This window comes from Rissa tridactyla, chromosome 1, assembly GCF_028500815.1.
Source record: "Rissa tridactyla isolate bRisTri1 chromosome 1, bRisTri1.patW.cur.20221130, whole genome shotgun sequence".
Taxonomy (NCBI): domain Eukaryota; kingdom Metazoa; phylum Chordata; class Aves; order Charadriiformes; family Laridae; genus Rissa; species Rissa tridactyla.
In genome coordinates this window covers 20,570,377-20,597,780 of record NC_071466.1, presented here as the reverse complement: position 1 = coordinate 20,597,780, position 27,404 = coordinate 20,570,377, and the positions used below count along the sequence as shown (strand labels likewise).

The 27,404-nt window shown below is 39.4% G+C and overlaps 1 protein-coding gene across 4 annotated transcripts in view; it reads right to left on the bottom strand.

Moving 5' to 3' along the window:
• Window positions 1-13,771: 13,771 nt before the first annotated feature.
• Window positions 13,772-27,404, bottom strand: part of ATM (ATM serine/threonine kinase) — a 75,890-nt gene continuing 62,257 nt past the window's right edge. For 3 of the 4 annotated variants that reach the window (XM_054195584.1, XM_054195592.1, XM_054195599.1), the window contains exons 53-63: window positions 26,606-26,744; window positions 26,151-26,233; window positions 24,688-24,828; window positions 23,603-23,719; window positions 21,991-22,140; window positions 21,123-21,288; window positions 19,727-19,813; window positions 19,534-19,648; window positions 17,875-17,938; window positions 17,065-17,201; window positions 13,772-16,938 (exon numbers count right to left, since the gene is read on the bottom strand). In XM_054195584.1, the coding sequence (XP_054051559.1) occupies window positions 16,755-16,938; window positions 17,065-17,201; window positions 17,875-17,938; window positions 19,534-19,648; window positions 19,727-19,813; window positions 21,123-21,288; window positions 21,991-22,140; window positions 23,603-23,719; window positions 24,688-24,828; window positions 26,151-26,233; window positions 26,606-26,744 (1,383 nt within the window). In that variant the 3' untranslated portion in view covers window positions 13,772-16,754. The remainder of the gene's footprint in view (window positions 16,939-17,064; window positions 17,202-17,874; window positions 17,939-19,533; window positions 19,649-19,726; window positions 19,814-21,122; window positions 21,289-21,990; window positions 22,141-23,602; window positions 23,720-24,687; window positions 24,829-26,150; window positions 26,234-26,605; window positions 26,745-27,404) is intronic. The other variant, XM_054195607.1, reaches the window with a different exon arrangement.

Sequence of the window (27,404 nt, the reverse complement as noted above, 5' to 3'; positions counted from 1 at the left end):
GCTGGCCTGAGCACCTTTCAAAAGCTATCTTGTGAGTTGGCATAGTTGGGCCCACTTTCAAACAGAACTCATATTACTTACACAGCTTTTCCACCGCTGTTTCGAAGTCTTTGTCTTTGAAACCAAGTTGCAATGTCGTCAGTAAATCTGGGGTGGGTTTCTTCTCGTGCTTCATGTTCTCTTCTTCATTCAAGAATTTTAAATCTCATTGTTACATACAAGGCAAAAGCTTTGGTGAAACAGTATCTCCTGGCTTAATCAGTACACGCATTCTTTCCTTCTATCTATCCGTTTTTATCTGTCTAGCTGATCTAACAGCATTAACCATATTTAAAAGACTTATTTTAAAATATTTTATTTATTTTTTGCAATTGATAAAATAAATAATACAGGATAATATGCTATATGACAAGAACAATTAATAAATCAAAATGAAAGAAAGTCTCTTCTTTCTCTGATTAATTTAAAAATTCCCATTACCTGGGACTGGATTTACAATGTGAATATGAACTCCTCTATCAGGTCTTCACGTTATTGACAAAGAAAGTCAAAGCAGTACACATGCTGCTACAATATCTAACTGATCACGGGACAATATAGGCTATCCAGAAATAAAGGGATTGATTAGGTTATCAAGTAATCTCCGATTTAAGCAACAGAGATTACTTACTCTGTACTAAGTACTGCCTACTTACCAAAGTGATGGACATTGCATAAAAATACAAAAGGATTTTTATTGAGAGATTCAATTGCACGTCTGTAGCTGTCACTGAAATCTGTGACAAAACTTACCCTGTTGACAGTGGGGATTTTTTTCTTCTTCTTATATTATTCTTTAAGAAATGAGATATTCTGAGAGGGAGGATACTCACCAATGTTTTCCTTCCTGAATGTTCACAGTTCAATAATAATTTAAACTCTTAAACTACTCAGTAGTAGAAGTATGATACTAAAGAAATATCAAATTTTAAAACAAACAAACAAAACCACCCACCACCTTTTTGCTGCTTCTCTTGACAGAAGTCAACAGAGTAATCAAAAGCCCTAAACACTGTCATCTCACTTTGGTACACGCTGAAAAACTTGCAAGGGGGTGGGAATTGCCTGGTTTGCGCCCTGTGTACCCAGCAGTGTTCAGCAGCACACTGATTTCTTTGCAGTCTGTCTTTTCAAGGACTATAAACACGGAGCAGTTACATTTCATAGAATCATAGAATTGTCTAGGTTGGAAGGGACCTTTCCAATCATTAAGTCCAACCATCAACCTAATTCTGACAGAAACCATCGCTAAACCATGTCCCTAAGCACTATGTCTATCCATCTTTTAAATACCTCCACAGATGGTGACACAACCATTTCCCTGGGCAGCCTGTTCCAATGCTTGACAACCCTTCTGGTGAAGAAATTGTTCCTAATATCCAATCTAAACATCCCCCTGTGCAACTGGAGGCCATTTCCTCTTTTCCTATCGCCTGTTACTCGGGAGAAGAGACCGACCCCCACCTCCCTACAGCCTCCTTTCAGGTAGTTGTAGAGAGCGATAAGGTCTCCCCTCAGTCTCCCTTTCTCCAGGCTGAACAACCCCAGCTCCCTCAGCCGCTCCTCCTAAGACTTGTTCTCCAGACCCCTCACCAGCTTCATTGCCCTCTTCAGACATGATCCAGCACCTCAATGTCTTTTTTTGTAGTGAGTGGCCCAAAACTGAACACAGTACTCAAGGTGAGGCCTCACCAGTGCCGAGTACAGGGGGATGATCACTTCCCTAGTCTTGCTGGCCACACTGTTCCTGACACAGGCCAGGATGCTGTTGGCCTTGATTTCCCAGTGATTCTTTTTCTGAAATAGTTGTCTTGACGCCCTCATAGCTCTCCGGTGAAAAATTTTCTTGAGTCTTTTTCCTCCTCTGGACGAGTCTACCATGGCCTTGACCTCGGATGACAGCACCTGGGAGGGCCGCGCTCTCTCCAGCAACCCTGGCCACCCCAGCCAGGGACCTGCTGTGTTCCTCCAGGGCACTGCCCGCTCCGCAGTCTCCCGCTTCTCCCCACCTGCAGTTGCCCACCCCGGCAGCCATTAAGCCCTTGCCTGCTTGGCGCATGCTGGGTTTGCTGTGGGAGTGCCAGCGCCCAGCGAGATACCCTCTGCTTTCTCGCACCTCAAGGAAAAAGGCAGGTTTCTCCTCCCATCCCCTGCACACTGCTCCGTGGGACACCACTCTTCCCGGCCATTCCTTACCACAAGCTCGACCTTAAACGTGGAGCGGACTAACAAAGCTCTTACCTCCTCCGCTGGAAACTGCTGTTCCTACAGGTCAGGGGCGGGAGAGGGGGGATAGCGACGCGAACACGCCGCGCTTACCCTGGGTTTGAACGTTTAGTCAAACCAGTCCTTTCCCGGAGAGGCTGCCACCCTTCCCTTCACCAGCGGAGGGCCGCCGCGGTTCCCTGGGAGCGGGCTGGCGCGGGGACGGCGGGCCTTCAGGGAGCGCTTCCCCGCCCGAGGAGAAGGCCCGGCCCGGCTGCGGAACCCACCCCCTGCCGGCAGCTTTCAGCCCCACTCCCGCCGCCCCCCTTCCCCATCCCCTTCGCGCGGTGTTCGCCGTGAGGGGAGGGCGGCAAGGCCCAGCCCGCCGGCCGCGCTGAGGCGGGCAGAGGGGCCACTGGAGCCCCCGGGCCACCCCGCTGGCGGCGGCAGGGTCGGCTGTCGTGACTTCTAGCGAGATGGGGTTGTTCAGCCTGGAGAACAGCAGGCTGAGGGGAGACCTCATCGCTCTCTACAACTACCTGAAAGGAGGTCGTAGCGAGGTGGGGGTCTGTCTCTTCTCCCAAGTCACAGGCGACAGGACAAGGAGAAACTGCCTAAAGTTGTGCCAGGGGAGGTTTAGGATGGATATTAGGAACAAGTTCTGCACTGCAAGGGTTGTCAAGCATTGGAACAGGCTGCCCAGGGAAGTGGTTGTGTCACCATCCCTGGAGGTATTTAAAAGACATGTAGATGTGGTGCTGAGGGACATGGTTTTGTCAGAATTAGGTTGATGGTTGGACTAAATGATCCGAAAGGTCCCTTCCAACCGAGGCAATTCTATGATTCTATGAAGTTCAGCCCATGGAAATACCTGTCTCCCAGAGCGAGGGGGGAAATAAGCTCTGAGGGAAGAAAAATGAATCCAGAAATATAAAATGGAGGTTGTTTCATCCTTCAGGCATGGGGATAGCTTTCTGTGGTCTTCATGAAAGCTGTTAAGATTTTTGAAGGAAATACTGTGTTTGATAAACAAGGGTGAGGGAGTGGACAACCCTGTGACTTTTCAGTAAATGCTGAGCTTTTAATACAGTACAAACATTTTAAAAAGCACCACCTTTTGCATACTCAAAACTACAGACCAAAACGAGAGGTGGGAGGCGTGGATCTTAAATAACCAGTTTTCCTTTTAGGGCTTTCTTAAACCAACATGTTTTGGAAAGTAAGCTTTTCTGTGGATGATCTGGTTTTATTTTTGTATATGGTAGAGTTCTAGTCACATTTTAACAAAGAAAGAAGAAAAGTGAGTATGAAGGTAAAATAAATTTGTTGGCTAGAAATATTCCCTGAAGACGGATACTGAGATGGATGGTGGCGGGCAATGTCTTTAGCCAGAAGGGATAAGCATAGGTAATTAGCAATGAGAAGTACTGATTCAGCATGCACACCATCTCATTAGCATTTTGGATGATTTTCTACATTTAATTTTCTAATGTTTTGTTGCGGAGATGTTTACGTGTAGTAGAAAGTCTTGTGTCTTTCCTCACATAAACCCTTGTTCTCTTTTTCTCCCTCTGGTTTGTGTAGGTATCATCAATGTCAGGGCTGTTCTCCCTTTGCTGAAAATGTGTAATCTCACTAGCAATAATGGAAATCAAGTTTATGCATCAAAAAGAGAAAAGATCATTAGTAATTTATTCACTGCCTGTGATTAATCCTGCTGAAGCAGAAACATGGATAGCTTTTTCTTTTAACCGGCGGGTGTATCTTTTGTACTGCTTCAGAGATAATGGAAAGTATGTTCTATTTTATGAGGATCAGAATCATAGTATTTAGACATCTAAAAGTCCCTTTAGGTCATGCTTTTTGTGCCACTGGTAATGCAGGTTTGTTCGTTTCTAGGTACTTTTCCCGGTCTAGTGCTTAAGTCTTCTGGGAACTGTTCTTGATTTTCAGTTTAAGTGGGTTTTGTTCTTGCTTCTTAGCTGTATTGCTGGTTTTAGCAATAATTTTCATTTAAGTAGTTCTTTTCCTCCCTCTACTGAGAAATGTGTATCCCATTTGTCTTTTCAAGAAATCAAGATTTTATTCTGCAAATCTTTCTGTCAGTTTGAATCCTTTCTTCTGCTTTTTGGAAAAGGTGCACTCCTGCTCCGATTAGTTTGTGTGATACAAGCCTCAGTCACCAAAAGTGGCCACAGGCAGAAAGAGCAACGTGTCCAGCTCTTTGTCCTGAGTCAGATTTGGTGAAAATGTGTTATAGGATTTTGTATTCCTTTAGCCATGTTACTCTCCTTGGTTTTTGCTTGTGTTCTTCAGTGCCAGCTTGTTCGCTGCTAAAAGGTTCATAGGAGTGGTTTGAAAAGACGCAACTTCAAGTCGTGTGCCCAGCCAAACTGGTTTAATTGTATGTGTAGTCATGGTGGGTGACCATGGGAATGATCTGCTTGCAGTTATGAATGACCTTTAAAAACGAGGTCTTTTATCTCACCTTGTATCACCTTCTAACAGTTACAAGTATAGGAGGCATTAGAACAACATAGCTATGTAGCACATTTATACTGTAAAATAGAAGACTGTGGCTTTTTTGGGTGCGCTTCTTTACAAGATGTGCATATATTTCACTACAACAAAGAACTTAAAAGTTTTGGAGGAAGAGATCCTCCTCTTCTGGTGAAGAGCATTTGCCCTCAGGAGATAAAGGCTGTACAAGTTGCACAGTACAGTGCAAAGTCAGGTACTTAAGTTCTACTAGTGGCTTTTCTGTTTGTGGCATAGTGTAGTAAAGCCAGGCTCATTACAGTAATATAAATCAAGCAGTATTTTTGATTGCCCCCAGTCTTTTCTGGGTCCCACAGTTACGGATGCTCAGTGAGATTGAAAACAACTGAAACTATGATTCAAGGGAAAACAAGGCTGAACATCAAAGGCAAACAAAACTGAAAAAAGAAAGGAAGAAACTAAGCACACAGAAGGCAGCTGTCTTTTAGAATTAATTACAATGGACTAGAACTCATTTCTTACAAGCCACTTGAAAGCTGTTTGATCATTATAAAAATATTTATAGGCCAAGTTGACTTCCTTTGCTTATTCCTGGGAGACTGTAGATGGTGTATTCTTTAAGCCACTTTGCCTGCCTGCTAGAAACCTCATTATGTTTTGCATGTTTTCTAGTTTCTCTAGTAAAGGACCTACACCTGATCAAGAGCCTGTTTCTGCAAGTACTACCAAGTAATTGAAACAGAGTATTAACAGCAATGTACTGTTTCTGACTTAATTTCTTAGCAGGATGGAAGCATTGTAGATTATTATTTTTCTACTTTCGGGCAGAGTTGCTAGGTGTTGCAGCACGTGCTTTCATCAAATTCAGACAGACTAGATGCTGTTAAGTATCATTTTATGGTATGTGATACTCACTGTGGCATTCATTCTGGATGCAAAAAAATTGCCACTGCATGAAAGTATTAAGTATATTTGCATACATTAAATGTATTCAACTAAGTAAGTCAAGGTGGATAAAACTAGATTCCTAACTCCATAATCTCTGCAGTCTTAAGCACTTGTCAGTCTTATTGACTCGGAGATTTGTGGATGGTCTTCTCCTACTAAGAGCACAGCTTTTTAAATCTCAATCTTAGTTTTTCTGTTGATTTCAGTTGAACCTGGTTTTTATGGCAGACTTTTAGTGGCCAGATTTATTCCACCTGTCTTTGGTCACTTAGAGGAGATACATCAGCAGGGAGCATAGTTGTTCAAGGTCCCTAAAGAAATTGTTATCTCTGTATGGCAATTAATATCTTAGCTGTTGTAAAATTGCTCTGGGGAAGTACCTTTCTGGCTCTGGTAGCTACAGAGCAAGCCTATGCGGCATAGGCTTCTGACTTAGATACTACAGCGAGATTTGAAAAATGGTATGAAATGCTTAAATATTCTTTTCCTTGAAATGTCTTGGTACATGCATCTGCCTCAATTTAGGCCTACTTGCCTCTTGATTTTTGATATTTAAAGAACTTGAAGTATCATAGTCCTATGTAAATGTCTCATGCTTTTAGGTTGTTTAATTAAGGACTAAGAATTATGGCTACAACACCTAAAATTGCTGGAAGGAAGCTAGTTTATTGCCAAAATTATTGCCCAGCTGTCTGGCATTTTTACTAAATTTCTGCTTTTCTTCCATAATTGTTTGGTTTCTGTTCCAAACCTCCTCCTCCTTATTTAACTTTGCCTTATGAACAAAACATCATTAGTATACCTCACATCAATTATACATGAGGCTAATGAAGCATGAGACACTACTTAGACTGCTGTTCAAGTTGTAACGTAAAGGCGGGGTGAGAAGTTAATTTATTTTTTACAAGATGATCCCCTTCAGTAAGAGTTAGCATGAAGTAAGGAAAGAGTAGGTAGGTAGGAATTACAGAACCATTTCATAACTTCCTAGAGAAAAAATACACGTAGCATCTGTGCAGTGAGTTAGAACTCCAGGTGAAAGTATTAGGAAAGGGAAATATTCTGTGCCGGGCTCATCATTGCCAGTCATGTTTCTAAAGTTGAGTCATTGTCACTCCAGACACGGGTTGTGGTCATCTTTGAGAAAATAAGCAAATACTAGTCATGCTTACCATGTAGGTTGGTGCTATCTAAGAAAACTGTCTTTCCACGGTGAAGTATCATATGCAATTATTGTCATGAACCCTCCTCTATAGCAATATGGAGCAAGGCAATGAGTCAGTTGAATCCCAGAGCCATAGCAGTCTATTAAAGCATGGTTTGAAATACGCAACTGTTGCAGTCATCATAATGTATACTTCATTTGTACTTTAAAATTACTCTAAGGATTAACTAGCTTTATTGTCTTTTATTGTTAGCATATGGTTTTGTTAATCAAGGTTGTAACACAACTGCATGTCTACTTAATGTATTTTAGAATTAAGTTTATTTTGTACTTGACTGTACTTTTTGAAGAGAAACAGACAATCTCATAAAGGCAAATGTGGTTCTTTGCAGCACTTTCTTTCTGTCTATATTTAGCACTTCCAGTATTAGGAAATGTGTGACTTCTTGCACATAACAAAATATGTCACAAAGGCCGGACATCAATATGTGGGAGCGATCTCATCAATCTTTCAGGAAAAACAGCTGGTTCATATTAATCCACAAGGATAAATCACTCTCAGACCATTAAAAAATTGATCAGTCTACAAAAGGAAGCCCCAGTTTTCATCTTAGTTGATGATAAAGCTTTTTTAGTAAATTCTAATTATTTCATAGAGAGACTTGGAAGACCAATACCAAAATAATGAGTTATTCATAAATTGGATATGTTAAATGTATTGTGTCAGCCAGCATTTAAAGTAAATGACTTATTTTATATACAGAACATGTTGTAACAGTCTCCTCCTCCAGCTAAGAAATCCATTAAACTCCTTGGTGTATAGTCAATTGGATCACTTGCTTGCTGAGACATTCATATTCCTAATAAAGAGTAATTGGACAATGCAATAGGATATAAATGTAAAAAGAATTCTTATTTTTATACCATCAGATTAATTTATTAAAATGGTTTTACAGACATGCAATTTCTAAAAGCATTATTTAACTTTAAAAGCTTCAAGCATGCCTGTAATTACTATAAAAAGACCCCTCAGCTACATCTGTAATGCAGATGCTGTAATGAAAAGAGGAAACAATGAGTGAAGTATTGGAGAGAGAGGCTGAAAGCCATATCCAGTAAGGGCTTTTGGAATAAAAAAAAAAAAAAAAGAATACTTGGAAACCATTAGAATCAAGACTCAAAAAATAGTGTAGGAGTGAGAAGGAAAGTGGTTGAGAAGGACAGTGGGAACTGTGCACTCAGGGAGCACACAAGTTTACTTCCATGTTTTACATAAAGTAAAGCTGGTAATTTGGAACTGAATGATGACAGAACACTTTTGCTTTAAGCAATCATCGTATGTCCTGAGGAGAACCACGGTCTCAAAGGTCTGTGTTTATCTTTCCTTATTTAACGTCTACCTTAACACAATACCTCATGTATTGTCATTGATTTATGAGACCTTGTGTGTAAATGACAGAATTAAGATAAACAGATAAGAGATAATTATAAACAGATGTGTGTCACATGGAGATTTGCACCCATGGTGGTTTGCACAGACCTAAATAAATTCATTTAAAACTGGTTTTAATTACACCGGTATGACTGCTGTGTGCTGATAGGGCATCAGTTAGGCCTCAGTTTCTGTGTTTTGACATAGCCAAGGGGCTTTTAGTGTATATGATCTACTTACATATTATGCAATGTATAGGTGTGTTAACATACATTATCGACTGATTAAGGTAGTGAGGCAAGTCAAAAATTCAAAACAAAATCACAAGAGCCAGATTATCTTCTAATTTACACTTACATAATTGAAATTGTTTGATGTAATTTAGGACTCACACTGCTGTCTGGAAAAAAATTGGCCAGCAAACTGATTTTGTGAGAAATAATATATTTTTAACAATAGAGCAATACTAAGGAGAAATTATTAAGCAAAAAACCAGAGGATTGATATCAGGTTATGTCTCATAATTACAGAAACTAGCTTGTTAGATGTGCAATCTTAGGGAAAGTTAATTATCTTCTATCTCCATTTTTGTAACAAATAGAACTGTCTCTAGCTTTGATACTATTTTTTTTAGTTTTAAGTAAGTGTTACAAGGATTCGTATAGATGAAGGTATAGGTAAAGATAGTGTAATTTTAATGATCTAAATTGTATCTTTACTTGCATTTCCACTCTTTCGTTTAGACTTCCAGTTTCTTAAGTCACAGCATAATCCATATGAATTGTCTCAGATTCCACACCATAACTTAGAAAGGACAGAAACTTTTACTCCCTTTCATGAAAAAGAAGCAGACTCCACATCAGGACTGGATGGGGAGGCGGTCAGTCTCTCCCAAATAACAGGCGATAGGAGAAGACGAAACAGCCTCAGGTTGCGCCAGGGGAGGTTTAGACTGGATATTAGGAAAAAATTTTACACTGAAAGGGTTACCAAGCATTGGAACAGGCTGCCCAGGGAAGCAGTGGAATCGCCATCCCTGGAGGTATTTAAAAGGCGGGTAGATGTAGTGCTTAGGGACATGGTTTAGTGATGGTTTTTGTCAGAGTTAGGTTGATGGTTGGACTTGATGATCTGAAAGGTCCCTTCCAACCTAGACAATTCTATGATTCTGTGTAATGCCAGCTAGTTCACCTTTTCTCTGAGGAATACGTTTTTACAGGGGATGCCAATCCTAAATGGTAATTTTGCTGATAGTTGTTTATATTTTGCTCTACTCCACTGTGATGTGAAATAGAGTTGTAATTTCAGCAATAGAAACTGACTAAACAAGCACTGCCTGACTGAAAAAGCAAATGTCAGCTGCTTTACACTGGACTTGGCTGTTTATAAACACAATCCAGCTCTGCTCTAGATCACATTTGCAGTAACTTCCCTTTTCAGAATGCATTTCTTCAGAGCACAGCATCAAGCATCTGCACAGTAGATTGCTGAACTAATGCACAAACTTTATACTGAAAGCTGAAAAAGTTATTACAAAGTGATACTTATTTTTAGCACTTACCACCAGGAATTTTAAACTTTAACTTATTTTCAAAAACATTTACTTAAATACCTTTTGCAGTCCACCGGTAAGCTGTGATTATTCTATCTCTCTGTCCAGGCCATTTACTTTACTTCTGGCAGTTGATTGAACACAGAAGCACTGCTCAGGAAAGGATGTTAAAAGGGATTTTTTTGTTGCAGTCAGTATGGCCTTTAGGGACGATGAAGCCTAACTGCAGGGCCTGTCTAGGCGTTAGCTCTAAGCCCTAAAGAACCATGGAATGAATCTTGGATTTTGCTTAACTAAATCACAGAATCATAGAATGGTTTGGGTTGGAAGGGACCTTAAAGATCATCTAGTTCCAACCCCCTTCCATGGGCAGGGACACCTCCCACTAGACCAGGCTGTTCAAAAGTCTTTGTCTATGCTGCTAAATAAGAAAGGGGCTGGGACACTTGCTCAAGGGCCATGGGTCAAGCAAGCAGGATCCCTGATTCTCCACGCTGCTTAATAAACATCTCATTTCTGGGCTCTGCTTTGGACAGCACCAGTTGGCTCTTTCTGCGCAGTTATGTGGCTTTAGTTTGGCAGACAGTTCATTCCAGGAAGAGGGTCCAAAAGGGAGAGTTGGTAGCACTGCACGAGGTTTGGCTTCTCCCAGCAACACACTGTCCCAACAGGCTTTATCTCCTCAAACACTCCTAGATAACCTCACATTACATGCAACGCAAGATTCAGTGTCATTTTAAAACAACAGCTGCAGATTGGTCTGCAACTGATCTGTAGTAGGTAGTTCAGAAACTGACCCAAAATCTCCTCCTAAAGCAATAAATGTACATGGTACCCAAAAGAACTCCAGAGAGGGATCCAGCCTTGGTGGAGGTGCAAATAGTCTGCTAGACAAAAAGGAAACACAAACCAATGTGAAGACACGTAGACTGAGAGACACTGATGAGGTTGGTTAGATATTGCTTCATTTTTTATGTCTAATTGGAGTAATTGACTTAACTTTTAAATTTTAATTGACTAAGCTGATGTTACTTTCAAATTAAAGATTTGCATAATGTAAGAGTTATTTCAGATATCTTGGCAAACTTCGTGGAATGAAAATCTTGAGAGTACTGGTCTAGTGCTGAAGTGCGAACAACTTGAACACGGGTCAGGAGCACTCCAAGAGTTTCTCCTCCATGGAAGCATTTGGTTTGGAAGTGCTCCTTTGAGCAAAGAGTCTCCTGTTGACAAGTGTAATCTACAACTTCCATGGCATGCTAGGGGCTTGGAAGCTGGACTGAAACCGTAACACTCTATCAAACAATGAGTGTGTTGATAAAATTCATGGTGTACTCCCTTGCTGGTAAGAAGTTAAATTCCCTTAAAGAACAGGATGGTGGGGGCGGAGGATATGTTGTGGAACCTACATACCACAAGCTTCAGCTACTGTACAACTATGTCAATTCAGATTGCCTTGTGGCTGACTGGCTGACTGTACATTTAATTATTGCTGGGCCAAAATGCAACGGTAGTGTTCAGTCAAAGGTAAGCTCAGGGGTACAATGACTGGAAGGCTTCTGGAAATTCATGGAATCATAGAATTCTTTTGGTTGGAAGTGTCATTCCAGGTAAGTCATGAGAGATGAATGAAGTACATGAAGTACAACTACCTTATTAATTGTTTCACAGAATCATAGAATGCTTTGGGTTGGAAAGGACCTTAAAGATCATCTAGTTTGTTTTACTGTAGTCTGAACTCTGCATGGAGCACTTCTGGATAGAGTTTCCACAGCCAGCATTCTCTGTACAGTGGCCGTAGAGGCCATAGAAACACCTACAACTAAATGTTTTGTCTTCTAGAAATAAAAATCTGTTTCTGTGGGAAATCTGAAGATCACAGATGCAGGTAGTTTGGGGAAAGTGTATGTGGAGGCAAAGCTGTTTTTCATATGGGAATCTGAACACTTTGGTGAGAATCTAACAGATCCTTATCTGGATGGGGAAAAAAATTACATAATAGCAGGAGTCTACTCTCCCTTTATTGAGGTTATATACTGTATAAAAATACTATAATTATTAATAAAAAGTGGGAAGCATAATGCTGTGTGTTCATATGAGGTACTGGTGAGAACTGAAAAGATTAAAGTTTCTTGGTGGAATTATTTTTTTTTTTTTTTGTTCAGATGGAAGTATTTTAAGTAGATACTTGACTAATACATATCTGCTTAAATAACGGAAGTGGAAAAACTACTTAACTGTCTCTTGTTAAATGATGCACCAAAATCACAACTGTCTCCACTCAGCTTAAGGAACTGCCATTTTGGCACTTCAGGTGCTGACATCTCGCACAGCATAAAGGAATTTTTCCAAATACTCAGAAATTAATCCTGCCCACCAGAAAAATCTATTCCAGGCATCACAGGCTGAAGAACTGAAGAACTTTTTCTGCTTGACAGTTGTCCAGGTTCCTATAAAGCAAGTCCTAGCTGTGATGCAGAAGCAGTACTACATTTTAAGAAATGGCTTCATTCCTGCTATGCCACTTGTTGAATTTCCGGAACACAAAATTTCCAATCCATAAACTCAATTTTCACCGCTTTTGTGAAAGCAAATGTGGTGTGGGGATGCTAAACAGGGGCTTTGGGTGAACAAATCAAGATACTAAAAAAATTCCTGCAAGTAAAATGCGTGTTCTCTATGGCAGGGTTTTCCTGCGCATGTGGAGCAGTACTCTGGGAACAGTGAGCTGACTTAGCAATAATTAATATTAACAAATATTAAGCTAGTTGTAATCCAGAGGGACAGTCGAACAACATGTGCCCTGTGACTACAGACTGGAAAACTTCATTTTGCAGTAGTTAGAAAAGCATGCAGAGGCTCTCTCCTTCTCTCCCTCCACCCTTTCCTTCTCTCACTCTCACATTCTTGATGTGTGAGCATGTGAGGAGCATGCCCAGCACTGTTTAAGGTCCATTTTAATCACAGAAAAAAACACCCTGTCTTTGAAGAAAAATAGTACAGGGTCAAATTCTGCTAGTTAACAGACAATCTTCAAGAAGCAGAGTCAACCACCCCTGAGCACCCGCATTCTAACACTGCTTCACCCTAGAAGCTGCAGGGAAGACTCAGCACCACATGGCTGAGGAATTTTTAAGAGTGGAGGACTTCTTCACAACTCAGTCCAAGAGGAGAAGTTTCTTCGAAGGGGGGGACCTTCTATAGGCATTTTCTCATAATCCTTTCTGCTTTGCATCCTGCACAGGCGGTACGCAGTAACTGGGGCAACCAAATGAGCTCAAGTCTGTTTTATGTTGTGTATTGTTTGGCAAAATGGGCGTGTAGAGAGGGAGGACCAGCTATGGATGCTGCCGCAGGACCTCTCCAGGGCAGGCAAGGGCGTAGTCGCTTTGCACCACATTTTTTGTGGACACACATACAGTAGTGAGGGAAGAATGAGGGAGCGGGGAGAGCAGAAGCTGTGTGCGCCCTTAGAGATATTACTGACATTATCCACTGTGCAGCTCTGAATGAAAGCTGAAGTATAGGTGTTAAGTGCAGGACAGATGATGAGAGCGTGTGTTATGTGAACAACGCGTCAGTCTTCTCATACAATCAGGATGCAGGTAAGACTTTGAAATGTGGCGGGGAGAGAACCTAAACCCTCCCTAGCACACTTCCCAGCTTTCTCGCTGAGGCTTCACTCTTCAACCTACCTGCTGAAATGAATAATTTTATTTAATGTTAATATTTAAGTGTCATCATTAAGTGCTCGCATTAGGTAATCTCTCCCTGAGAGCTGTTTCAGGCTCTCTACCGGTTCCACAAGACAACACCACCGCCTTACTTTGGCTTTAAATTCACAGGGATGAAAGTAGCAGGAAAAATGTGTAGTGTCATCACTTAACCAATCACACCACCAAATTCCCCAGGCAGACATTGCAATTGCCTGTTTACAAAGATATCTTTATTGATCCTTTTTTGTTGAAGCATTATCACTTGTGCAGATATGGAACAACAACATTAATGTATAATACCAATGTATAATAAGAGTGCATTAGCCCCTGAAGATACAAAGCCTAACATTTTAGTGCATTCAAAAACATTTAGCAGCAGTGATTACTTTTTAAAAACTCAGGAGTTTCATAGTAACATGGAATAGTGACCTAATTAATTCACAGTTACTGAGAAAATTATTATCGAGTGGTTTTATCTGTAAGAACAACAGAAGTTTCCAGATTTGTACTCATGAAGACTGACATCCTTGTTTTATTTGAATTGGATGTACCTCACCAGGTGGACAGTGTAATCTGATTCCCATTCATGGGACAGAGTTCCTCGCTGACGGAAAAGTTCAGTCAAGGTTTATCACTCAAATTGGTTTACCTGCTAACACTTCACTTTTTTTCAGTTCATACGCCTGAGGACATTTCTCCAACAGACATTTCACCAGAAAAAGCTAATTTCAAATAAATACGTTGCTGTTTAAAAACTCTTCCCCATCTTACTAGATCACAGGCTCATTTTCCTTAGAAATTATCTTTTCTAAATGTAAATGTTTAAAATTGCTAAGATGCATTCCAAGAAAAATTAATGCTAAAGAAGCAACGTGACTCTCGTGTCTCACGTACTGACTCTCAGATGTCTCATGTATTTCTGGCGTCTCAAACACTAATCCACCTTACCATCAGTAGGAGCATTTATGACAAAACCATTGTTCAGAATTAAGCAGTATTTCCATCCAGATTTTATTTTTCTGTTATACAAGGAAAGTGTGTGTCTATCGATGATGCATTTTTGCAAACCATTCACTTCCTAACTTTGGCTTTTAAAAATTAAGGCATTACTGGAACAAAAAGAAAGCACAGTCTCTGATGGTTACTTTTTGGCTACACGAGCCTCTGCAGGGATGACAATTATCTCAAGAATGTTACGTTGGCTGAACTCAGATCTCATTCTAACAGGATTGTGTCACATTGATTTTAATAGTTTTGGAGACTCCAAGGTTTGTTAATAATTCAAACTGTTTTCCTATGTTTGTTGGCTAACTGATGTTTCACTGCTACAGGAGCATACAAGAATGGAAGCAGGTTTCAATTACATTTACAATTATTTGCATGCATTTTATTTGCGTTTCGTTCAGCTTGAACCATGAAAATGTACAGTCATTCAAAATACAGGCACTAAACACCAAGTTAACCGCATTGCAGAGGAATAATTAAATTATTTCCTCTGAAGTTAGACTTTCCTGAAACAATCTTACTAATATTAATGCTTCACTAGTTGCTCTGAGTTAAAAACCTAAGCTGCAGCCCAGCACGATGAAAATAGTCCTTTCCAAGTAACTCATGAAGGACAGGATCTGCCCAGTGCTTTTATGCAATATTCATTTATATGATAGCTAGAGTTTTAAAGAACGCAAAAAATGTCTAAAGAACTTCCTCTATAAGAAGCATGAGAAAAATTTCCAGAAATACCACCAGATGTTTTTAAGTCTATGCTTAGAAATAAAAATTCTTTAAGTGCTTTTTGTTCAGTCCTTTCCTACCTGCCATTCTGGAATTGCCTGGCAGGACTTTTCTCCTTTTCCTAAGTGTCACTTAAAATTCACATAGAGTGCGTGTGCTCTGGCAGTTAAGTTTCATTTTCAGAGAACAAATCACTGCATCCCTGGATGCGATTTTCCCCACAGAAAAGCCTGGATGCATTTTTGGTTCCAAGGATGAGCAGAAATTTATGTCAGCTTCATAAAAACATAATACAGAAGACTCATCTCGCCATGTTGACATTGACTTATAAAACAAAGATACAGCAATAAAAATTGTGGGAACACTATACAAATAAAAATCACTGAAATGCTAATTAGAACAGGAATTCTTCACTTACACTGCTGTAAAAATGCATAAAGTGTAAAATAAGATAATGTGAGAGTATGCCAAATTTTATTCATATATTTAAATATAAAGTTGATTTGAGAAGCTTTATTCAATATACCAGTGAGACTGTTATTTGAATGGATTCTCCTATTTGTATTTATTGACTATCCAATTACAGTAGGTCTTTTCACTGAAGAAAGAGCAACGTCTTCTGTAAAACCGTGTGCAATCAGAATGAGATTTTTGTGTTCAAAATACAACTGCAATTTTTCCAACAGGTGCTTATACCAAACACAGAAGGAAATACTGTTTGCTTTAGTGGCATATCTGGTACGTTAAGCTTGATTGTATAGTTGGTCTTTTTTATCAAGGAAGTCTAAGCTACAAAAGCTAAATATTTCTTATCGTTTTATACTATTAAAGTAGTGGTACAAAAATAAAGTACCAACATAATTTCATTTACAAGAGGAAAAAAAGCAGCCATGTTATACTTGGCTCAAAGTCCCTATCTAGTGTGCATTCAACTAAGCTAAAAAAAACCTGACCCCAAGAACCCTCAGTTCATTAAACATGAGATTCTCTGGTTTTCTTTTATATTCTCTGTAGCATTATCTTTAAAGTATAACCCCTTTTTGAAATGCCCTTTAGCTAGTTATTTCATGACTCCTGGTTTTCAGACCATCCATTCTACATGCTCACATTACCATACAGAATTGTTATATACAAGATTCCGGCTATTTAACATATACACAAAAGCGATGGATCTCAGGCTTTAAGAATGTAACGCATCCACTATGCCCAAGAAGTCCTTGCAGGTCACAAGGAACACCAAAGCACTGGCTGGTGTTTACTGTACAGTGAACAGTATAAAAAAAAGTTTTCTTGGTAACAGATTATTAAAAAAAAAACAAACCCAAAACATCCACCAAGCACTAATACATATGAGCCTTCACAGTTGCTCCTGATACAAGTTTTAATTGTGAAATACCAATTTGAAATGTTAAGATACTTGCAGCATAAAAACGTGTTTCTTCTAAAAAACTGCTGGGTCCTTCCAAGTCAGACCCAAGCTTTCCATCCAGGAAAGAGTCTGCTCAGATTTTTCGGGTCCATGGCCTGCTGTATGAGGAGGTTCACCTGCCCTCCCACGCTGAGCACCGTTCCCTCCTCAACACCTTTCAGCTTCTCCTGAAGTCTCATCAGAACACGCTCAGCCACTTTGTTAAAACTCTGGTCATCACTGCTGGCAGAACAACAAAAGAAAAAGAGGTGCACTAGGCACGGATGCTCAACAACACGAGCAACATTCAGTAAGAAAACCGTAAAGCAAGGCAACAGAACAGCAGGCAGTAAGAAAAAAATCTCACACCTGGCTTTTCTTTTACATTCTTGTGGGTCAGCATGGAGCGAAGAGCTTATGTCAGCCTCGTCCTCCGGTCTCTGCTGCAAATACAAAGCTTTCAAGGGGTTCATGGTCCAGTCAAAAAGCGGATCATAGAGCAGCACCTACACAGTGAAAAAACAAACCCCTCTATTTAATGTAAACTGGTAATCACAGCTAGTCCAGTGCCCTAGCAGGAAGGGAAACACTCGGTTGGTTATGCTCACGCTAACCACAATATTAGGAGGTTTGGTGGTTTTTTAAAATCCAATAGAATTGGGCTAAATTGCTTAGTAGACAATCCAACAATAAAACTGCGTCCGATCATTTGCAGGTGTTTGTGTGGTTCCTACTTCACTGGGTTTTGCCGCTGAGTACCATCTCTGCTATGAGGTCAGTTTTTAATACGCTTCTAGGCACATCATTTTATTTTTAATGCATAGTGTAAGCTGCTTTTAAAAGTCAGTTTAATTCTCATCTTTGTGACTTATGCAGAGAGAATTTAATTCAATGGGCACTACTCACGCGAGGAATGTTGCACTACAGCTAGGAGCGTTTAGATACTGAAGAGGGGAAACTGCATACGCCTGAAACGAATTGTTCCCGTGCAAAATGCAAACTGGTCTTGATTTTATTGAAGATTACAGGAATTAAGAAATCCGACCAACACTACTAAATTAAAATCGAACAAAAAACCCCCTACAAGAATATTTGGTATAGTAACGCATACAAAGACAAAGACAAGAAACTGAAGACATTCTGGCAGGTTACTGTCAGAAAGAATGAAAAAATGCTTACCTCTACAATAGTCAGCAAAGCTTCTTGAGAATTTCTCATAACAGCCATTGTTTTCTCACAGCATCTAGAAAATATTTTACTGTATTTTTAGGTTCTTTTCAGTAAAATGGAATGGTATTTTCATCATTTAAATAATGGATATTTGTACCCTCCTTAAAGGCCAATTTCTAACAACCGACTAACCTCACTGACGTTTCCATTTTTGAAAAAATAAATGGAGACATTTAGAAATGTAAGACCAGAAGGAGACTGGATAGTTCACTGATTATATTCCCTATGGGAAGGATACGACCCGTTTCACTGTCTGAAATGTCTCTAGATGCAGAATTAACCACTGAGTTAACACTTGACTGTTAACTGCCCCGATGGCAGAATTGCCTGGCCGGATGAAAACGCGTGTGCCAGAGGAGCTCGGCAACACGTCGGAGGATCTCGGTAGGGTTCCTGAACATGGAATGAGCACATCCAGTAGCCAGAGACATGAAGCTATTTCAGAAATCTCCTCAATGAGTGTAGAAGCAGGAATTGCTACCTACATTCACTCCCAAGTAAACTAAGCTCATGGAAGGAACATGAAACTTTCCTTATGGGACAGGTACTCCAGTGAAAGAGGGATTAGGCCTCCTGCCTACTTCAGGATGAGAACACACACAACAAAGCTAACTATGCTCACACCCAACCCTGAGATGACTTGTTTATGCACTTACACCTGTACTGTTAATTACAAGTCAGTCTGGCTGAGGCAGAAACAGTATCTGCACCAGGTACCTTTTATACTGTATTTACATCACCTGGAGTCAAACAATTAATGTTTTTCTGTATCATGAGACAGAAGTTTCAGAAGCAACACGAAACTGAATTTGACAGCATCGTGTTTAGAACCGAAGTGGCAGTGACTGTTCCTTCACGGGACAAAGGCACATCAGGAACCACTTATTAATTGCTACCTTAGAAAGACAACACTTAAACTATGTCCTTTTTTAAAGACATGGAAGTTGGGGTTTGCAAGCACTACATTAACGAACTTCATGGAAGTCCTGAAGGAGAGAATTGTCCTGCTTTTTAGGGCTCTCTTGGGTCATTCACAGGATATAGGATGGAGGCTGACAGAAACTCAGCCCTTTGGGGATTTTTCTGTTTTGCAGCTCAAATCTGTTGTAGGGTTTACATTTTGCACTTGCAAAGTAATATCAAATATATGATCCAAAAGAGGAAAAAGACTTCAAGTTACTTACATAAAACTGAACAGAAATAAAAGACAGAACAAAATGGTTCGAAAAAACTTAATAGCTCTGAATATATAGTATAGCTCTGAAAGAAATACGTAATTCTGAAAGAAAAAAAATCCATCCGTCTAAATCAAGGGATGAAATTTAGCTGTGGAGCCTCTGGAAGCACTGAGCCATCCCGGAATTCCACAAGAGGGTGACAATAACCCTTAAGTTAGTGAAGAATATGAAGAGCTCGGCAACAACAATGAACTTGTAATTAGTTATAGAAATAAGAGCATATGAGTTAAAAGGACGGCATTTATGTTTGGATATTATCAACAGAAATCTGAGTCTCCTCTCAAGCATCAGAACTATTTAACGTACAGCAATCATAATGCCGGAAGTACCCCACTGCCTCCTTAGCCCTGCGCAGCGTAGGAGCGCTTACCTTCTGAAGACTCCTTCCACACCAGTGATACCCATTCCATCCACGATGTCCCTGGTTAATCGAAATGGAACAGTCTCTGGCGTGGGAAGGATTTTGCCTTGCTCAAAAGCAACCCCTAAATGACAGGATAATAAATGTTTTTAAAAATGTTGAAGTGAAGAAAAATTAAGGTTCTCTTGCCTGTTCCACTTACCCAGATCTATATGCACTAGTTCTGCAGTTTGCTCATCTATCAAGATATTCTGAACGTGTCTGTCTCCGAGCCCAAGAATGTAGCCAACTAAAACAAAAAGGCAAGTGTTGAAACCATACTTACATGCCATAAAAAACAGGAAAAATTTAACGAAGAGAAGATTATTAGTGTAATATGTGCAAACAAATTAGAAGTGAGAACATTTCTTCCCCTGTGTATGCATATTAATCCAGTAAAGAGCGAGTGCCTTTCCACAAATCCACAGAGAAAAGATTAACTGAATGCAATCGCAAAAAGGTTATTCTCATACAACCGTGTATTGTTTTATCTACCCCACAGACTTCTTGCCCATTTCTCTCTGTAGATAGGTTAAGCAAACAATTTCATAGCTTTCAAAAAAAAAAAAAGATAAAATGCAACTGCATAATAAAATTAGTGTTTGTTATTACTACTATTTTTAAGAAAACCGTTTAACTCACAGTATCGTGTAATCCAGAAAACGGGACTGGACATAATTCAGTCCATAGTTCACCTGGGGCAGCTCAACTACACCTAAATAGTTCCTGAGTGATTCTTGTCTGAGTCAGTTTTAAAAATCAGTGCGTTACTGTCATTATTGTAGAAAACCTCTGAACTGGATCTCCCTTGCTGCAATTGACACCTGTTTTCTATTAGCTGATGGACATGGATAGTGGTAGTACTCCTACAAAAACTTTCATCTGAATTCTGCTAAACTGTAAATGTACTTAATTTTTTTTTCTGTCAAAAAAGGGAGTGTATAAACAACATGTTCACAACGTGGCAGCAGGGTTGGCCATTCTATGATCTAAAATAGGATCTACTGCAATGTACACAATCTACTGTCAAATATCTTCCAGAGGCTCAAGACAGAACTGAGTCATCCAAAGAAAATCCACAATCCAACTACATATATTTCCTTATTAAGACAGAAAAATCAAAGGAAGAATGCCAGAGTTTAAATAACCGTTTCAGCCATGGCTAATAATGCCACTACAAAGAAAGCAAAAGATTAAGCTTTTCAACTCAGTTAAAACTTTTGACGCTACACATGAAATGAATAAATGTTGAATCAAACCAACAGAATTAGTCAGGCAGAAGCTTTAAAAAAAAATCTACCAGAACCTAAAAATACAAACCACTATATAAAACAAAGAAACACAGAATTTCATTCTATCTTTCTACTGCAGAAAGGAGGATGGGGAGGAATGAATCAGAAATCTTAATTACAAAAATAATGCTGGTGTTCTTGCTGGCATTTTTTGCCCTTTACTCCCCCTTTTCTGACATGTGATAAAAGCAGAATAGCCATTAGTTCTGAAATGGTATAAACTCTTTGTTTATAATCTAAAAAGCCAATGTTAATAACATATAATACCTATAGAAGATGTAGCCACACTGCGAGTATATGCCAATCGTTTTTCAAACCACACAGCTGGATCCAGGAATTTTTCCATGCAGAAATAACGAAACACAGGTTGGAAATTCTCGCAGACTTTCATGAAGATGTTGTATTTCTCTTCAAAATGTTTCTTTTGTGCATCCTTTAAACACATAAGAAATGTTTTCCCCGTGATTGACTGCTTTGGAAAGAAATTACCTCTTTCTTGGAAAGAAATACATTCCTCCTTTACCCCATCAAATACTGTTCTCGCTCCTTTCTCTCTCTGAGCTATGAATTAATGTCTTTTTTACAGCAATCATTAATGCACCTATTTACTAAACAATTCTATTTTCATACACAACTCATGGCTACATGGAAAAACCACACTCCTATTTCTTCGGTTCAGCAGGTGTATGTATTTTATACGCATGTACAGGTAAATGCATCTTGTTGGGAGATACTTCCCCTTGCAGTCTGTGCTGGTACCTTTGCTTATCTGATGGCTCCATGTCACTGTCAGAAAGTCATTCTCACTCATTCACACGCAAGAGCTGCACAAAGCCAAAATTAAATATACTTTCATCCTGTTAATACCATACAGATTTAAAAGGAAAGAATCTCTTGCACAATCATGGCTACATAAAGTAACAGGTAAACCCGTTTGCAATTTTCTAAACGTATGGTGAGATGGTTTGTGGAACTCAACTAAAAGTCTGAAGATCTATTAATTCCATGCCACTGGTCAGATTCATTATTATATACTAGAAGTATCATATGTAATTCTCTGTAAATTCCCCCCCCCCCCCCAGTAAAGAACATAAGCTAGCTATTTATTTTTTTTTTTTAGTTATTTTTGACTCACCATCATGATTTTCTGACACTCATAGCTGGAGTAATCTTTTGGCCTGTATCTCTTGTGAGCTCCCTCTTCGACATTGACCAGGAACTCCCCAATGGGAGTTGTTCCCGAGCACCACTCGAGAACGCCGCTTCTCTGAGAAAGGGGAACCACCTGTAAGAACAAACCCAGCGCTGTGTGGGAGAAGGTTATACACACACAACGATGAACATGCGTCCTGCAGATCAGGGATGCATATCTGTGTTTGTTCAAAAAGACGTAAGACCAAACCATCCAGCTGACCACAATATTTGTTTTAAATACAAATGTATACATACACAAAATACACTCATGGTTTTTCTACCAAATACTTGCAATTTTTTTCATAGCCCAGAGAACCTTCCACTACATACTTCAGTACAACTTAATGATTCCACTCAATTTGCATGTTTGTATCCGTATTCTGGATGAGCTGTGATTGGCAACAGCTTGCTACGCTTGAATGGGATAATACAAGCATTGTGCGAATTGCATGGACAAGTAAAATTTGGAACATGGTACATGGAACATGGCAGCTGCGTGAACATATTAGGCTTGTCTTAGTCTGCTTCTCACCCTAGGGAACAGTTACTCACTTTGAAACGGGGGGCACTAGTTCCCTCAATTGCTGTAGCAGACAGAACTGGCCAGACCGAACGACCTCCTGCCCTCAGAGAAACAGCTACTGCCTATTTCCTTCAACTTCCTTTTCTTAGGAAAGTCTCTGTATCTCATAATGCAACCCCCGTTCTCTTTTCCCCTGCACTCATTCCTTTTTACACATAAGAACCCCTCAGTCCTCATTGAAAATTATTAAAAAAGTGTGACTAGCTCCACCTGTGAATTCTTAAAACTAGGCTAGCAATTCAGATTAGCTCCTTTAGAGATTCCAGAGCGCACGTTTCTCATTTGTCAAGGACAAGTACTTTTACTTAGAGAGTACTTCTTCAGAACCCACCGTCCCAGCTATTATTATAATCCCAAGCACATAAAAAGGAAGGAGGAGGGTAAAAGTCCTGTTCAAATACATTTTCTGCATTCACAATAAGAATTTCTTGTTGCATTTCCAATTCCAACAAAAACAGTTCCGCGATTCAAATTCTGCATCAACAGACCCCAGATGGGACTTAGGTGTTCCTAGATGGAACAGACTACTGGATGGGACTGGATTCAACTGTAAGGAATACTGCAAGACTAAAGTTAATTATTAATTAATTAAGGAATATCGCAAGTCTAAAATTAATGAGAACTGATAAACGAACTTGTATGCTCAAGTTTAATGACTAGCAACTTACAATTCAAGGACAGTGCACGACTTCATTTATAAGTTCACCTTAAGAAAGAACTGAAGAGTAAACATTTATTTGGCATCAGAATTTTTTAAGGATTTGGAAAAAATTAAATTGTAATAATTGTTGTAATTGTAATAATTAAATTGTATTAATTGTTTATTCCATACTTTAAGGAGCAGTGACTATTTTAAGAACACAGAAATAAACACACTTTTATATTGTCTTTGGGTTAAAAAGGGGAGAATGGGGAAATATGCTTTATCAGTAGTATTGATCCCTCTGCTGCAGCAGCTCTTTGGGGTTACCTTGTATCTTCGGATAGTTAATTTTCTCTTTCGTGTTTCAGTGTTTTGCTGGAGCAATGTATTGCACATCTGGAAAACCTGCTGCATAACAGCATCTTGTCTCAGGTCATCACGCCCCTTTAGCATAGACAGAAAAAGCAGTTAAAGAACACTTCTCAGCATCCAACTTCTTGTTCAGCAACTTTAAAAAATATATTTAAAAATTCCACAAAACACAAATTATTCTTCCACAATAATCATCTGTAATAAAATGTAATTAACAATTGGGTTTTCTCTGTATTTGGTTTTCTAACAGTGGTCAGCTGTTTAAGCAGAACCATCATTAACTTAAATCATCACCTTTTTCTTCTTTTTTTTGACAAATGTTATTTGATTAAGGTTTCAGTCAACCTACACGCCTCATGGTCCTCTTTTAAAATACAGATGTTTCATTCACCATATGTAGTGACCCAGCATGCAGATGAAGCAGCATCAGTTGGTACTGCAGCTCTGATTACTGGATGCAGATCTAGTGATTCATGCTTCTCTTTAAAACTTTCAAAACTACCCCAATACTTAACAGCAGAACAGAATTCTCCCAGCAGCTACTGAATGTTTACATTCAAAGACAGGCAGAATGAAATCAATTGAAGAGAAATAAATTTTTTTTTTAGAGATTTGTGTTTCTGTGTGCATGGTTTTGATTGTCTCTGAATTGTAATTCTTTTTGTATGGGGAAGCAAGAAAAAAGGAGGTATTTAACACAAACTGTTGATGGCTTTTATTTGCTGTACACTCCAGGTCACTAGTTGAGACATAACCATGCAAGGCGCAGGTCTGGTAGTTGTCAAGTAAGCTACTGTATATTACATGCATTGCTGAAAAATAATTACAAAAATATTTAATACTATTACTTACTATTATATTATTTATATTATATTACTTACTATTACTTTGTAATTTCTTTTATTAAAGCATTCCTGAACTGAGAAAACTTACTCTGCTCATGGTATAGAAATGATACATGAGAAAACTGATATGAGAACTTAAAAAAAAATTCCAAGACGCCAAGTCTCTGAGATGTCACCACAACTGACAGAACCCACCTTAACCAGCTGCCTCCTTTCTTTACCATCTGATCCTACACAATCTATTATTTTAGGCAGATTCAGGCCTCCTGCTAAGCGAAATTCTGGTTTAAAAGACTGTATTGTCACCAAATTTTCATATTGTCCTGTGGGATCCACCTGAAATAATAAAGAAGTTTAAAATTAATATAAATGTTAGCTCCGCTTCACTCGGAGAAAGTGGTAATGAGTTGTTTGCAAACCTTGTTTGCTAGTATGCTAAACAGTAATATAAGCATTCCATCACTTACAAGGGTAACACCCACAAAGGCTACAAAAATACATGGTGAGCAAAGGAGTGAGTTTGATTCCTCCTTGTTCATCTCACTGGTTGAGACATGGTGCTGCAGACTTCCACTAAACAAGGCCTGACACCATTTCAGCCTCTCCCAATGAGCATTCTCCCAAGAAAACGTCCATGTACGGTTGGGGGGCATTAGGCTTACATTAGGCTGCAAACGGACCCAACCTACAATCCTAAAACTGTTGCAATCTACAGGTTCTGTATCTTCAGCCATCCTCCACGTCCTTGTGCCACAAAGCAACCCTACGCACTGAGCTGTAAGGAAATATCACTCCAGGAAATATCAACTCCAGTTTACATCACAGACCTCCAGCTATTTCAGATAGTTTGTACTGGAGAAGAAGAAAGGCAAAGAAAAGGACAATCAAGTTGTACAAAGGAGCAACACCTGGGGCCAACAGGAGCCTACAAACAAGTGCTATTTAGCGTGGGTTGCAGTTTCTAGCCTCTGAAGTCTAATGGCATAAAACAGTCCCTTGGCTTGTTTTATTCAGCTTTATAGACATAGCCTGAGGGACTTAAACACAGGGAAGTTTGGTTTCATAACATTTAAATTTTAGGTAGCTGGCCCAAAAAGCAACTCCACACTCCTGAAACTGGTAAGTTTCCCAGGTAGGGTGTGTGGCATCTGAGAATGAGAGACTATGCACCCATCCAATCAACCACTCATGCTAATGAGAATGGATCATTCACCTTTACCGAATGGTAAAAACATACAAGCTTGCCATTCAGGAAGAGCAGAAGAGGCATATCTATTAATTCTCACACCTTTCTGGACAGTTTCTCCCTGAAACTCTGAGCTAGCACCTACAAAATAGGAGATTCAGATTCCCAAATCCTCCCTGTGATTTAGGTGACTCATCATTCCCTTTGACAATGAAAGGCTAGTCAGTGCTAACAGTGGCAAAGCCATCTTCATACAATACGCCACAATCCAGCAAATACTTGGGGTCAAGGTCATCTAAAGCCTAAGGAAGCTATCTCATCCTGCATCTCCCACCTGGCAGGAAAGCACCCCTGGTCGGCTGACCTGTAAACAACATGGGAATTTGATGAACAGATATATGCTCTGACTGCAAATTTTAAGTTGATTCTATGATTTGATACTATAGTCCATACTTATTTTAAATTCAGTCACCTTAATTTCCATGGTGGGAACAACAACATCCTTCAAGTTCTTCAGTTTAATAATTGGCTGGTCAGCTGGAATACTTACTCCTCCTGTAATTAAAAGGAATTAATATTTTTAAATTCAGAACCGTAAACATAGATCAAAGTTCAAAAAAAACAGCTTACGTTGCTTTTGGGACCCAAAACCTCACTGCATACTTCTGTAGAGCTGATGAAGATGACCAGAGGACAACTGGAGTTTCATACTCAGAAGGTCTGAACCTTATAGTGCAAGTAATTACTATGACTTTTAATCCAGACTCAGTTCTACATTTATCAAAAATAGGACACAGTGCTAGCACAGAATCTCTTTTAACTAAATATCAGCATTTAGAAATATACTTTTTAATCCAAGAAAATAAAATACATAAAATCCAAAAAACCGAAATGCATTAAAACAAAAATAATTTTTCCAAGACTTACTTCTTTGAGATTTCCACGGACTAGCATCTAGATTTGCTAATGTGATGTACGCATCACAAAGTGCTTCAACGCCTCTAACCATACAAGCTCTCCTGTTTCTTACGATATTGATTATGTTGCTAGCAGCCTTCATTCTGTCCTAAAAAACTCCAACAGAATACAAATATTAGATCTTGCAAACTACACCTTGTAAGATTAAAGATGCATCGTAACATGCACTCAAGTAAGTACGCCTGAGACACATCCTGTGAAAACAGAGAAAACTGCAGTAACGGACAGCCCTTTGTGATGCAAACAGAAATAATGTGAAGAGAAGTTTTGTGTTGTCTAATCTGAGATAAAGAGTAAAGTAAAATATTATTTGGGATGGAGAGGGACCAAATCTGTCCAGGCAAAGTGCAAAAATTCTTCAGAAAAAGGGACAGGCAGTTTTGGATGTTCTTCCACCACTTTCCTGCTTCCGATATTTCCTCCCAGCTGAAGAAAAAGCCTGTATGCAAAAGGCAAAAATCTGACCATGCGTCCCTTCTGTGCCTAACTCTGTGAGGCTTAGCTGAGTTCAGCATAATCCTACTCCTAACGGTGGGGCCACAGAAGAACTGCAAATCTGAGAGAAAGGAGAAAAAAAGCCACATAAAAATGTGGTGAAAAATTGTATTAGTGTGGGGGGTAGGAGGGTAATGACAAACTATGCCAGGCCTATAGTGATGGGGGAAAGAAGAGGCATTAATCTAGATATGAGATGATTCCAAAACCAGCTTCCAATAAAAATTAAGCAATAACAAAATTAACATGAAGC